Source organism: Aquarana catesbeiana, linkage group LG04, assembly GCF_042186555.1.
Source record: "Aquarana catesbeiana isolate 2022-GZ linkage group LG04, ASM4218655v1, whole genome shotgun sequence".
NCBI classification, from domain to species: domain Eukaryota; kingdom Metazoa; phylum Chordata; class Amphibia; order Anura; family Ranidae; genus Aquarana; species Aquarana catesbeiana.
In genome coordinates, this window is record NC_133327.1 from 44,811,393 (window position 1) to 44,826,092 (window position 14,700).

The window sequence follows — 14,700 nt, forward strand, 5'->3', positions numbered from 1 at the left end:
TTAGTTTAAATAGGCCGGTCTGGGGTTCCCCTTACAGTATAACTACTTGCATTAAACACTTAACTATTCATTGTCCTTCAGGTCATGTTACAGGTGGTATGCCATTGAAGATATATGTATATTGTATCTTCCTGCTGTTAAACTGTTCTTAAGCTGTCTTTGGGGGAAATTGATCTATTGCATTCATTTACAAACTAATACTACTTTGCAACTTCAGTAAAAGCTGAGATACCATAAATAGGGATGAGCTTCCTGTTCCAGTCAAACGCATGTTCAACTCGAACATCGTGTGTTCGGTCATTCGCTGAATTACGAACGTTATGGGCCGTTTGCGCCAAATTCGAGTGGTGGGTCACGGCCCATAATTCACTGCGGCATCGCTGTGCATTTCTGGCTGATGATTGGCCAAGCATGCACTATGACCCGCATGCTTGGCCAATCACAGCGCGGTCTGCACAGAGAGCTGTAATTGGCCAAAGCCAGGGAGGCTTTGGCCAAATATGGCTCAGGGGGTTTAGTACACGCCCCACAGTATATAGGTCTATATAGGCCTTGTGTAGTGTGTTGCGGCGGAGAGAGTTAGATAGACAGAGAGACAGTGTCATTTGATTTAAGTTAGAGTAGGCAGGTCGAGTCAGTTAGCTGCCCTTAGTGTATTGTGTGTATATATATATATATATATATATATATATATATATATATATATATATATATATATATATATATATATATATATATATATATACACATATATACATCCCAGGTGTTGTGTGTGTGTGTGTATGTGTGTGTATGTATGTGTGTATATATATATATATATATATTTATACACACACTGTATTCAGTTTAGCTAGATCTGTTCCTGTTCTCTTCCTAATATACTGGCAGGCAGGTGTTTTTACAGTATTTCCAGTTAGTGTACTGTGTAACCCTGCGCAGTTGCACCTACAGTATAGCTACCTGAAGCCAGGTGCTTGTGTGCTTCTTCTGATCCTATTAATAGCACAGGCAGGCTCTTGAAGTATTTCCAGTTAGTGTACTGTGTACCCTGCACAGTTGCACCTACAGTATAGCTACCTGAAGACAAGTGCAGGCGTTCTCATACTAATAATACTACAGGCCGGCAGTTGATTCTGCTAGCTGCAGTATAATCGGTATATATATACATCCCAGTTTTGTGCAGCTACATCTCACTGCAGGCCATTAGTATGTCTGGAAGGCCAACAAGGAGAGGCAGACAGTCACAAGCCAATAAAAGAGGGCAAGCAGGCTCTGTGTCTAGAGGCAACAGTACTGGTTGTGGACACAGTGCATCCTCATCAGCACGTGGCCGTGGGACACACTTGACCTTTTTTTCGGCAGCTGGCCGTGTTGAGCCGCAACATGCAGAAGACTTGGTTGAGTTTATGACCAAGCCGTCCTCATCTTCTCTCACCCAGGCTCAGGGTACTTTGTCTGGCAAAGCAGCTGCCAACGCGGCCTCTTCCCTCGGCTCAATGGCATCAGTCACTCCTTCCCTAGCCTCACCATGTCCTCCTGAGGAGTCCCCTGAACTGTTTGACCACAGTGTTGGGTACATGCTCCAGGAGGATGCCCAGCGTTTTGAAGGCTCCGATGATGGTACTCAGCTAGAGGAAGGCGGTAACGTGAGCCCAGACAGAGGGGGTGCCCAAGAAGGACAGCAATCTGGCAGTCATATTCCCCCTGCTGCAGCATACTGCCAGGTTTGCTCCAGTGATGAGGAGGGAGGGGATGATGAGGTCACTGACTCCACGTGGGTGCCTGATAGGAGAGAGGAGGAGGAGGCACATCACCAACGAGGCAGGATGCCCTCCAGGGGCCAGCTTAAGGGCAACACACTGATTGCATTACACCGCAGAGCTCCACATGTGCAGGGCACTGCTGTCTCTGCGCGTTATTCCAAAAGTTCTTTGGTGTGGGCCTTTTTTGAGACGAGTGCATCAGATCGCACTGCTGCTATTTGCAACATATGTCTCAAGCGTATCTCCCGTGGCCAAAACATCTCCCACTTGGGCACCACATGCTTGACCAGACATATGTTGACCTGCCATGCAGTTCATTGGCAAGCGTACCTAAAAGACCCACACCAAAGAACAAAGAGGACCTCTCCTTGCTCCTCATCAGCTGGGATCTCCAACCCCACTATACCTTCAGTCCTCTCTGATACCTGCACTGAGGGGAATGAAGGTGTAGAATTAGGTGTGTCACAGCCAAGTACTTGCGGTCAGCCAAGTACTTGCGGTACACCGACGTCAGATTGTACCAGGCAAATTTCCCTGCCCCAGCTGCTGCACCGCAGAAAGAAGTTCGCTCCCAGCCATCCACATGCCCAGCAGTTGAATGCTAGCTTGGCAAAATTGCTAGCACTTCAACTGCTACCTTTCAGTTGGTAGACTCTGCCCCCTTCCGTGAGTTTGTGGAATGTGCGGTTCCTCAGTAGCAGGTTCCCAAACGCCACTTTTTCTCATGGAAGGCAATTCCGGCTCTCTACCGGCATGTGGAAGGCAATGTCTTGGCCTCGCTGGACAGGGCAGTCAGCGGTAAGGTGCATATTACCGCTGACTCATGGTCCAGCAGGCATGGACAGGGACGTTACCTAAGTTTCACGGCGCATTGGGTGACTCTGCTGGCATCTGGGAAGGATGCAGGACAAGGTGCAGTAGTGATGGAGGTTGTTCTGCCACCACGCCTCCAAAATGCTACTACTGGTGATTCTGCCACACCTCTCTCCTCCACCCCTCCTCTTCTTCTTCCTCCATGGCCTCTTCCTGTGCTTTGTCCTCGGAACCAGCGGTGCTCCGTAGGCGTTCAAGGGGCTACGCAAGTACGCAGGCCAAAAGATGCCATGCGGTGCTTGAGCTGGTGTGCTTGGGGGACAGGAGCCACACTGGGGCAGAGATTCTGTCAGCTCTGCAGGGGCAGGTTCAGAGGTGGTTGACGCCATGCCAGCTTAATCCAGGAATGGTGGTTTGCGACAATGGCACCAACCTCCTCTCTGCCCTCTGACAGGGACAACTGACCTATGTGCCCTGTTTGGCTCACATGCTTAACTTAGTGATGCAGCGGTTCTTAGGCAGCTTACAGGATGTCCTGAGGCAGGCCAGGAAAGTCTGTGTGCATTTCCACCGGTCGTATAATGCCAGTGCTCAGCTGGCTGACCTCCAAAAGGAATTTAACTTGCCCAAGAACCGCCTAATCTGCGACATGCCCACCAGGTGGAACTCAACGTTGGCCATGCTGCAGCGGCTGCACATGCAGCAGAGGGCCATCAATGAGTACCTGTGGCACCAGGACAGGGTCAGGGGAGCTTGGTTTTTTCCCCACGCCAGTGGGCCATGTTCAGGGATGCATGCACTGTCCTGTCACCATTTGAGGAGGCCATGAGGATGGTGAGCAGTGACAGTGCATGCATCAGTGACACTGTCCCCCTTGTCCACCTGTTGGAGCACACGCTGCGTGGAATAATGGACAGGGCACTTGAGGCAGAACAGAGGCAGGAAGAGGAGGACTTCCTTAGCTCTCAAGGCCCCCTTTATCCAGACAGTGTTCCTGTGTGCCCGCCGATCACACAGGACGAGGAAGAGGAGGATTGTGTCAGCATGGGGGTGGAGCCTGGCACTCGGCATCAGCAGCAGTCTTTAAGGGATCATTTACAGTCCCAAGAAACCCATGGACTTGTACGTGGCTTCGAGGAGGTGGCTGCGGATCATGTCATCCTTAGTGACCCAGAGGACTCCAGAACGAATGCCTCAGCAAACCTACGCTGTATGGCCTCCCTGATCCTGCAAAGCCTGTGGAAGGATCCTCATATTCGTGGTATCAAGGACGGGGATCGTTACTGGCTGGCAAACCTCCTTGATCCACGTTACAAGGGTAAGGTTGGGGACTTTATCTTCCCGTCGCAGAGGGAGCAGAGGATGAAACATCTTCGGAAGGCCTTGCAGAAAGGTCTGTGCAACGCGTTCCCAGAGACTGGGAGGTTACAAACTCCTGTTTCTGGACAATGTGTTGCTGAGGCTTCGGTCAGTCAAAGAAGGAGCGGTGAAGAAGGTGGCCATCTGACCAATGCGTTCAGACAATTTTTTAGTCCGCAGCCCCAAGGTATGATCGGTTCCAGCAACCATCGCCAGCATCTGTTTTACATGGTGCAGGAATACCTAGGGGCAAGATCTGACTTGGACACCTTTCCCACCGAAAATCCTCTGGGTTACTGGGTCTTGAGGATGGATCACTGGCCAGAGTTTGCACAGTATGCAATTGAGCTACTGGCCTGTCCTGCATCCAGCGTTCTTTCGGAACGCACGTTCAGTGCTGCTGGAGGCTTTGTAACCGATCACAGGGTGCGCCTGTCCACCGACTCGGTCGATCGACTGACCTTCATAAAAATGAATCAGTCTTGGATCACCACCAGATACCAAGCACCTGATGCTGATGTAACCAAATAATTTTTTTAAAATGTCAGATTCCTTCAAAACTCCCTATGCTGATGCTGAGTGACTATCCTGTTATGCTGAGTGACTATCCTCTTCCTCCTCAATGATCATGCTGATAGCTTGTAAGAATATTTTTGGTTCTGGGCGCCGCCACCAGTGGCTAAGGCCCAATTTTTCTGCCCCTGTTTAACAGGGGCGTGTAATTACAATTTTTGATGCAACACTTTGCAGCAGGGCTCATTCCTGCTCTCCAACTAGAGTATCTGTGAAGGGTTGCAGTGTTGTGGCACCAGTGCCTAAGGCCCAATTTTTCTACCCCTGTTCAACAGGGACATCTAAATACAATTCTTGATCTAATATTTCACAGCAGGGCCCTGTGAGGGCTTACAGTGTTGTGGCAACACCAACACCTAAGGCCCCAATTTCTGCAGATTATATAGGGCAGGCCCCTACTTTCAAACATCCAACTTACAAACGACTCCTACTTGCAAATGGCAGGAGACAACAGGAAGTGAGATGAAATCTACCCCTAGGAAGGGAAATTCTCTCCTGTAAGAGATAATATGGGAAAAACGTGTCTCCTCTCCACTGATGCTTTATCACCAATCCTTGTTTCACTAAAAACCCCAAATTTTCAAAAAGCATTTGTCATTGGGACAAAGTGTGCTCCTCTTCAGAAGATTTCACCTCAGACAGCAAAACAAATGTCACAGGAGTGATAACCCTTCCCTATGTTTTCCAAAAAGCTTAAAATTTTTTGGCTGGAGCTACACTTTAAAAATGTACCAGTTCAAAATTACAAACAGATTCTACTTAACAACAAACCTACAGTCCCTGTCTTGTTTGCACCGCCTGTATACTGCTGTTCAGAGGGCCTGGGGCCCCATGCCTTTCCTTTTTTAATTGGGTTTGGGGTTCCCCTTAATATCCATACAAGACCCAAAGGGCCTGGTAATGGACTGGGGGGGTACCCATGCCGTTTGTCTCACTGATTTTCATCCATATTACCGGGACCCGACATTACATTAAAGCCGTAAGCAGTTTTAAATGACTTTTATTCCTTTAAAAATGTCATTTTGTGCAGGGACTGTTCTAAGCACGGGAAACATGCGCCACTTTACAGGCATACTATAGACACCCCACAGGTGCGATATTTAAAGGAATATTTCACTTTTTTTTTTTACTTTAAGCATCATTAAAATCACTGTTCCCAAAAAATGCCCGTTTTTAAAACTTTTTGCATTGATACATGTCCCCAAACCCTTTTTAGGACAATACAATGCAAATTATCCTTTAAAATTAGCACTTTTGTTTTCGAACGTTTGGGTCCCATAGACTTCAATGGGGTTCTAATGTTCTTGCAAAGTTTCGGTCAGTTCGCAGGTTCTGGTGCGAACCGAACCGGGGGGTGTTCGGCTCATCCCTAACCATAAATATATTGACTTGTGTGACGTGTCATTTAAAGGTGCTTGTGAAAACATGTCGAAACCCAGAGTGTCAGGTGGGTTGGAAGGTTCACAGGGTCATGGTGATGCAGATGAGCAGGTAAATCCAAGCAGTCCTCAAGGGGACCGTGCTACATTCAAATGATTCCAACCTGCTGAGATCTGCCCAAGGATAAACATGCATTTGCATCTCCCTAGCAAACTCAAGCATGCCAATAATTACTAGTCAGTACTTGAATCACAGGAGAGGCCCAAGGGATGAAAGGAGGAATGTATTCAGACGTTGTCACCCTTACCATCTCTACTGCAAGGTCCTAACTTGCTGGTGCTCCAGACAGTATACTCTATATATGAACACTAAGATCTTGTTGCTAAAGAGGACAAGGGAGTTTCAGTGGGAAGCAGAGAATGCAGTCTCACATATATTGGTATCTGGGGCGTAACTTGAACCTTGTTGGCCCCGATGCAAAACTTGATCTGGGTCCCACCTACTGCCACTCGCTACTTCAACTGTGCACCAAAATACTCCCATGTGCCAAGATCCTCAAAAATGCTGCCAGCTGCATATGCCCATTGCACACAGGGGGCTCTCTGACTTCCAGATTTACATACACCTGGCAGCTCAAATTTCACCTGGCAGCCCCAAACCCCCGCCCCACCTTGTGTGTGTGTACAACTGTGCCCTCAGATCAGCCCCAATTCCTGCACCTTCCCACCTCAGATCACCACAATTCCTGCACCTTCCCACCTCAGATCAGCGCCAATTCTTGCACCTTCCCACCTCAGACTACCCCCAAATTCTGCACCTTCACACTTTATATCAGCCCCATTTCCATCACCTTCACACTTCAAAACGGTCCCAATTCCTGGACCTTCACATATCAGAGGAGTCCCAATTCCTGCAACGTCATACCTCAGATCAGTCCCAATTTCTGCAGCTGTAAACTAGTAGTTGCTGGTTAATTACCAGTTCAAAATTAGATCAAGCAGCTTGGAAGATCTGACTCAACACTAGGACCAAATCTAGCCTGTCTGATGTGGGTATGCAGTAAAAAATGTCAGGGGGTTGGAGGATAGGAAGTCAGAAGGGCAGAGGATAGGTTGAGCGGTTTGTAGAGTAGTGTACAGAGGCTAGCAGGGTGGAGAATGGGAGGTCAGCATGGGAGTGTACAGGGGTCAGCAAAGCAGAGGACAGAGGTCAGCAGGGCATAGGATGGCATCAGCAAGGCATAAGACAGGGCTCAGCAGGCCATAGAGCATGGTCAGCAGGGCATAGGACGGGGGTCAGCGGGCAATAGGATAGTGACAGCAGGGTAAAGGACAGAAGTCAGCAGGGTATAGGACAGGGGTCAGCAGGGCATAGGATGGAGTCAACAGGGAAGAGGACAGGGGTCAGCGGGGCATAGGATGGTGTTGGTTGAGAACAGAACAGGGTTAGCAGGGCAGAGGACTGGGGTCAGCAGGGCAGGGGACTGGGGTTTAGCAAGGCAGAGGATGGGGCCAGCAGGGAAAAGGACAGGAGTCAGCGGGGCATAGGATAACATCAGCAGGGCATAGGATGGGGTCAGCAGGGCATAGGATGAGGTCAGCAGGGTAGAGGACAATGGTCAGCGGAGTATATGATGGCATCAGTAAGGCAGAGGATGGGGTTCAGCAGGGCAGAGGATGGGGCCAGTAGGGAAGAGTACAGGAGTCAGCGAGGCATAGGATGGCATCAGCAGGGCATAGGATGGGGTCAGCAGAGCATAGGATGAGGTCAGCCGGGTAGAGGACAAAGGTCAGCGGAGCATATGATGACATCAGTAAGGTGTGCAGTAAAAAATGTCAGGGGGTTGGAGGATAGGAAGTCAGAAGGGCAGAGGATAGGTTGAGCAGTTTGTAGGGTAGTGTACAGAGGCCAGCAGGGTGGAGAATGGTAGGTCAGCATGGGAGTGTACAGGGATCAGCAAAGAAGAGGACAGGGGTCAGTAGGGCAAAGGATGAGGCCAGCAGGGCATAGGATGGCGTCAGCAGGGCAAAGGACAGAAGTCAGCAGGATATAGAACAGGGATTCAGCAGGGCATAGGATGGAGTCAACAGGGAAGAGGACAGGGGTCAGCAGGGCATACAATGGCATCAGTGGGGCATAGGACAGGGCAGTGGAGGCCCGTCCATAGGGGGCGCATGGGCGCCGCCCCCCTCCAGGCAGTCACAAAAAAAAAAATTAATACTGGCCCTTTAAAAAAAAAATACAAAAAAAGGTCCTTAAGTGCACTGCGTTTGGACGCCAGACACAGTGCACTTATGGGAAGCGCCACATCTATGCAATCACGAGATTGCAGACATGGTGCTTTATTTGCGGGAGCTTAGCCCGCCTTGCGGCGCTTTCTGAAGCGCCGAGTAGCTTCCGCCCGGCGCTTGTAGTATCTATTACTACGGCCGGGCGGTTTGATTGACATCTGAGTTTGATGTCACTTCCTGTTTTCTTTCTCCCATTGCGCCCGGGAGAGAGGAAACAGGAAGTATGAGGGGCGTGGACCTCTCCATTGCTGCTGTGGAAGAAGACACCGCTGGAGAGGATGCCACACAGCAGGCTGCATTTGGTGGACACAGGCAAGGCTGCATGTGGGGGATACAGGCAAGGCTGCATGTGGGGGACACAGGCAAGGCTGCATTTGGTGGGACACAGGCTGCATTTGGTGGGACACAGGCTGCATTTGGTGGGACACAGGCTGCATTTGGTGGGACACAGGCTGCATGTAAGGACAGACTCCGCTGGGGACACCTGATGGCATCTGGTGGCAGGCGACGTGGCTAGTGACACGTTCAGGGCTCCCACTGATTCTGCATAATGGTGAGTTGAATGATTTAATTTTATATTACAATGTAATAATAGAAATAATGCGCTTCAATCATCCGGACACCATAACAGCCATGGTGCAGGGATGATTGAAGTGCTAACTCCAGGTGTTTGGAATATCTTTATCTGCTGATTGTTAAACTTTCTAGAATACACATATTTCTATTGTTATGTAGGATCTGGGCCTGCTGTCCCTCCATCCCTCTCTCCCTCCATCCCTCCCTCTCTCTCCATCCATCCCTCGTTCATCTCAGACGCTAACCATACCACCTTAGAGGCACGCCCACTATTTCACTGAAACTACGCCCATTTTCACCAAGTGGGAGTGGTCAAAAAGGAAGGGTGGGGTCTGGCGCCCCCCATCCTAAAACTTCACCAGTCGCCACTGGGATAGGGGTCAGCAGGGCATAGGATAAGATCAACAAGGAAGAGGATAGGGGTCAGCGGGGCATAGGATGGTGTTGGCCGAGCATAGAACAGGGTTAGCAGGGCAGAGAACTGGGGTCAGCAGGGCAGGGGACTGGGGTTCAGCAAGGCAGAGGATGGGGCCAGTAGGGAAAAGGACAGGAGTTAGCGGGGCATAGGATGGGGTCAGCAGGGCATAAGATGGGGTTAGCAGGGCATAAGATGAGGTCAGCAGGGTAGAGGAAAAAGGTCACTGAAGCATATGATGGCATCAGTAAGGCAGAGGATGGGGTTTATCAAGGCAGAAGATGGGGCCAGTAGGGAAGAGTACAGGAGTCAGCGAGGCATAGTATGGTAGAGGACAAAGGTCAGCGGAGCATATGATGACATCAGTAAGGCATAGGATGGGGACAGCTGGGCATAGGATGGAGTCAACAGGGAAGCGGACAAGGTTTAGCAGGACATAGGATGGCGTCAGCAGGACATAGTACAGGGGTCAGCAGGGCATGGGACTGGGTCATCGGGGCATAGGAAAAGATCATCAGGGAAGATGACTGGGGTCAGCGGGGCAGAGGACTGGGGTCAGCAGGACATTAGATGGGGTCAGTAGGGAAGGGGACAGGAGTAAGCGGGGCATAGGATGGCATCAGCAGGGCATGGGACATGGGTCAGCAGGGCATAGGATGAGGTCAGCAGGGTAGAGGACAGGGGTCAGCGGAGAATATGACAATGTCAGTAGGGAATAGGACAGGGGTCATCAGGGCAAATGATGAAGTCAACAGAGAAGAGGACAGGAGTCAGCGGGGCATAGGATGGTGTTGGCAGGGCAGAGGACAGGGTCAGCGGGGGTCAGAACAAAGTTCAGCCGGGCAGAGGGCGGGGTTCAACAGGGCAGAGGATGGGCAAGCAGAGCATGAGACAGGGGTCAGTAGGGCAGAGGATGGGAAAGCAGAGCATGGGACAGGGGTCAGTAGGGTAGAGGATGGAATTAGCAGAACAGAGGATGGGGTCATTACTGGCAGAGCTCTCAGCAGTGCTGCTCCTCCCTAACTGCACACAGCAAAAGTTGTATTCTTTTACAGACACAATCTCAATCTGCACAGTGTGTAGCTGGCTATTGAAGCCCTGCTGCCTTTCTGATCTGAGGATTTCATAGGTCAGAACTGCAAACAACCAGCTACACACTCTGCAGAATGTCTGTACAAGCTCAGCTGTGCACAGCGTGAGTAGGAGCAGCTGTGCTGCTTATCCTGTGTGTGACTGAGTGCAGTCTGACTCAGAGGCTGGGTGAGGAGCTTACTGACCACACAGCACATACGGAGGATGCACCTGTAGGCAGCTGTATTGCAGGGAAAACTATCTGGCTGCAAGAGGAAGTGGGTTAGCAAGCGTATATACTCCCTTTTCAGCCAATTTGATATGTTTATGTGTACATATGTTCAGAGCTGTTTGGCCTCTATATTTGTCTCCAGCACCATTTTGGAGAAGCCTGGTGTCCTGATAGGACAAGCAAATCTCCGGAGATTTGGTCGCCATTTTTGGGTGGATATCTTATATAGGAAAGCCCAGCAACGTTGAGAACAGAACACGTGTGTGTGTATAGACACGGACAGAGACCTCGCTGTGAGGAAGAGTTAGGAGAAGATAGGGAGAGTGTTCCTGCCTGTGAAGGATAGCTCAGGATTCCTATGGAGTCCTGTATCAGCAATCCTGGTCGGATGAAAGACTCCCCATTGCGGATAATAAAAACGATGTCCTCGCTGTGAGGGAGGGACAAGCGTATCAGATGCCTATATCCATCTGCTGAAGGAATACCGCTGTTACCGGGCAACGTGTGTGACTATCAGCCTCTACCGATACGCATTGTGTGCTTGGGTTTATACTGTTTCAGTCAGTGGAAAGTGCCTATAGTGCTGACAAATACAACTACCGCTTAAATCAGAAGTGACTATGCTGTGTATCTTTGCCTCCATGCTTGGAGTGAAACTACTCGCATTACTGCTGTAAATACTCTTTCTACTACTGTCTCTCCAGTAATAAACATTGCCTGGTTTATAAAGTCAGTACATGTGATTCCCTTGGTGAAGCCGCTACACCCTACACCCGCTTACACACCACCCCCTAGATCCAGCTGTCCTCAACACTGCTTGCCGAAAGAGACAGGCGAGTCACTCCTGTGTAGCCAGCCGCACCTCCGGCTGTCTTTGCTGATGCCGGAGGTTGGTGACTCCTGCTGAGTATATGGAAACCCAAGTGACAGGGAGGCCGCATGGGCCCCCTTAGGTACAATTTGAGTTCATGCTGTAACTCACCTTAGATGTGTTGGTTCACTGCAATGCACCACAGTGCAGCATGATGTGTCCTGTGCATTGCACTGAGAAAAAATGCAGCCTACTCCAGATTGTCATGCGTGGGGGGGGGGGGGGAACTTATGTTAAATAGGCTGTTTGACATAACCCTCTGCAATGCGAGTCTATGCATGACCATTGCAGTGCATTGCCTTCCAATGCAATGAGCCCAAAATTGTATTAAAAGACACAATTAAAAAAAAAAACACCCTATTCAGTACTTCTCAGCCATACATGTATATTTCTCGATGTTGTAATCCTAAAAAAAATGTCCTGCCTTTACAACCACTTTTATTATAAATAATCCTTCCTAAGGGTTTAAAAAAACATAAAACATGCATACCTCTTCCACATACTGAGATGTGATGGCTCTTACAGCCTGCATATCTGTGGTGTCCATCATCAGAGTCGCAACCAGACCCTTCCGGATCTTCACCACTCCTTTAAACACTTGCTGGTTGTTATAGCAGGTGGCCAATGTAGTGATAGCTATCATCTAAAATACACAAGGTCAACAGTTATGGTCAAGCGATATTGCAGTAATACACAAATACCCATTGAACTCCCAGAAAGCAGCCAAAATACTGTTCAAATACGTATATGAGAATTGTATTAACTACCAGAAGAATTCTAATTCCATTTTTAAATGTGTTACAATGGTCCCCTTCCGTTAGTATACCCAGGTTCTAAACTCTCAAAGCAGTCAAGCAGAACAGGGTGGTCAAGATCACACCCCAGCCTACCTTATTGGACAATGAAGGGACCACTTCTGCTTCTATACCCTTGCTAAATAAAGCAACAAGGAGGGTGACACCGCTCTCTCAGCATGATGACTCAGATTCTAAAAGAGCAGCAACACATTGATAAGTCAACAACTCTGCTGTGTACTAGCCTCACCTCTCCTAGTCTGGGTTTATTGTATTGGAATGTCAGGAGCAGGCTGACATTCGGGTGCTTAACCTATTTGTATTTAAGCATACTCATTGATAAGCTTGTTTTTTTTAAGTGCGTTGCGGATTTATTCACTTACTGAGGTGCAGCTTCTTATCTTAAAACCTTAAAATTAGCCTAAAAGAGTCATTATCAAAAATTAAAAAAAAACAAAACAATTCCAGCTCAGCCATACCTGTAAAAAGAAGACAGGACATACTTACCTTACTTTCCTCTACGCTCCGCTTCGATGCTGAGAAATCTAAAATCCGCACTAAAACTGAAACTTCCTGGAGTGTTGATTAGCTCTCACTGGTTCCTCCTGCTATCCTTCATGACAATCCTCTACTTGTGATCAGTGGAGGTCAGAAGGAGGAAGTGGTGAGATCTGTGGGGGAACCTCAGAGTGCTGAGTTTACCAGAAGATTCCAAAATATCATAAAGGAGTTTTGTGGTGGGTGCAGCAAGAAAGGCAAGTATGTCCAGTCTTCTTTAACGGCTGGTATGGCTGGATTTAATTTTTTTTCTGTATTTAGCGACCTCCCGGACCTCTAGAGGCCTGATGGTGACCTCCAGAGTCAGAGAGAGCTGACTTCCATATCGTAGAGTGGGTTACCAGGCATGGTGGGAGTAATGCAAGATGAAATGATGGGCTCCAGTCACTTTTTGAATGCAAAAGAAAAAGATTTATTGTCTCTTTACAAGAACTGTGGGAGAGAGGGTTAGGGCCAGGACACCCTTAGGTAGATGCAATGACAATTAGCGGACTTCGAGACACAATAGGCAAACAGTTATACAGTTCAAAGTCTCCAGCCGAAAACAACTTCTGTATTGGCAGGACCGCTGTCTCCTATGGCAACTAAGCTTTAACCGTTTCCAAAGATCTCCACACATAGAACTTGGCAGCAGAGTATGGTTCTTCTCTTATCTCAAAGTTTCCCACTATAGATCTTCAATCACTGAGCTCCCAGTCTCTCACTAGACTTGCAGATCCCAGCGCCCGCTGGATCTCCTGAGCTCTTCCACAGCTAACCTGCTGTATACTCCTTAAGCGTCACCCCTGCTAACCTGCTGGGTCCCTGGCTTGGCACTTGCTGAAGCTTTCTGACTTCTTCACTGTCCCCGGCTGGTGAGAAGACTGCTCTAGTACATCTTCAGGCTTACTCACAGTAGTCTGTGGTAATAAGGTGGATGGTCCCTTAGTGCTGACTGCTTCCGCTTTACCTCCGACCACAACTGGTTCCCCGTCCGGCTGAACCTCTGTAACTTGGTTGGACTCCAATCCAGCAGTCCCAACCCTACGCTGGCTTCTCCTGCTTCTGGATAGGCCTCAGGCAGCCTAGCAGCCAGGTGTCCCCGGGATAGGCCGCAGGCCTCTGGCCTAGCAACCCGGGACGACATTTCACATGTCCACCCAGACAGCTGTCCAGGTTGGCACGGGACCCAGATCACCTATCTCCACCCAAATAAATAGGCTCTCCCAGCAGCAGTACACACAAAAACACTACTCTAGCAACCTACCTACCTAAGGTAGAGGGTGCTACAAGAGTAAAGGGGGCTGAATACAAATGCACGCCACACTTTTCACATATTTACGGTGGGGAAGGAAAGTATTCAGACCCCCTTAAATTGTATACTCTTTGTTATATTGCAGCCATTTGCTAAAATCCATTTAAGTTCATTTTTTTCCTCATTAATGTACACACAGCACCCCATATTGACAGAAAAACACAGAATTGTTAACATTTTTGCAGATTTATTAAAAAAGAAAAACTGAAATATCACATGGTCCTAAGTATTCAGACCCTTTGTTCAGTATTTAGTAGAAGCACCCTTTTGATCTAATACAGCCATGAGTCTTTTTGGGAAAGATGCAACAAGTTTTTCACACCTGGATTTGGGGATCCTCTGCCATTCCTCCTTGCAGATCCTCTCCAGTTCTGTCAGGTTGGATGGTAAACGTTGGTGGACAGCCATTTTTAGGTCTCTCCAGAGATGCTCAATTGGGTTTAAGTCAGGGCTCTGGCTGGGCCATTCAAGAACAGTCACGGAATTGTTGTGAAGCCACTCCTTCGTTATTTTAGCTGTGTGCTCAGGGTCACTGTCTTGTTGGAGGGTAAACATTCGGCCCAGTCTGAGGTCCGGAGCACTCTGGAGAAGGTTTTCGTCCAGGATATCCCTGTACTTGGCCGCATTCATCTTTCCCTCAATTGCAACCAGTCGTCCTGTCCCTGCAGCTGAAAAACACCCCCACAGCATGATGCTGCCACCACCATGCT

General features: G+C 48.8%; 1 protein-coding gene across 1 annotated transcript in view; it reads right to left on the minus strand.

The window, feature by feature from the left end:
- Nucleotides 1-14,700, minus strand: part of LOC141139217 (squalene synthase-like) — a 106,679-nt gene that overhangs the window by 7,341 nt on the left and 84,638 nt on the right. Inside the window, exon 8 of the mRNA XM_073625143.1 lies at nucleotides 11,835-11,987. Coding sequence (XP_073481244.1) covers nucleotides 11,835-11,987 — 153 coding nt within the window. The remainder of the gene's footprint in view (nucleotides 1-11,834; nucleotides 11,988-14,700) is intronic.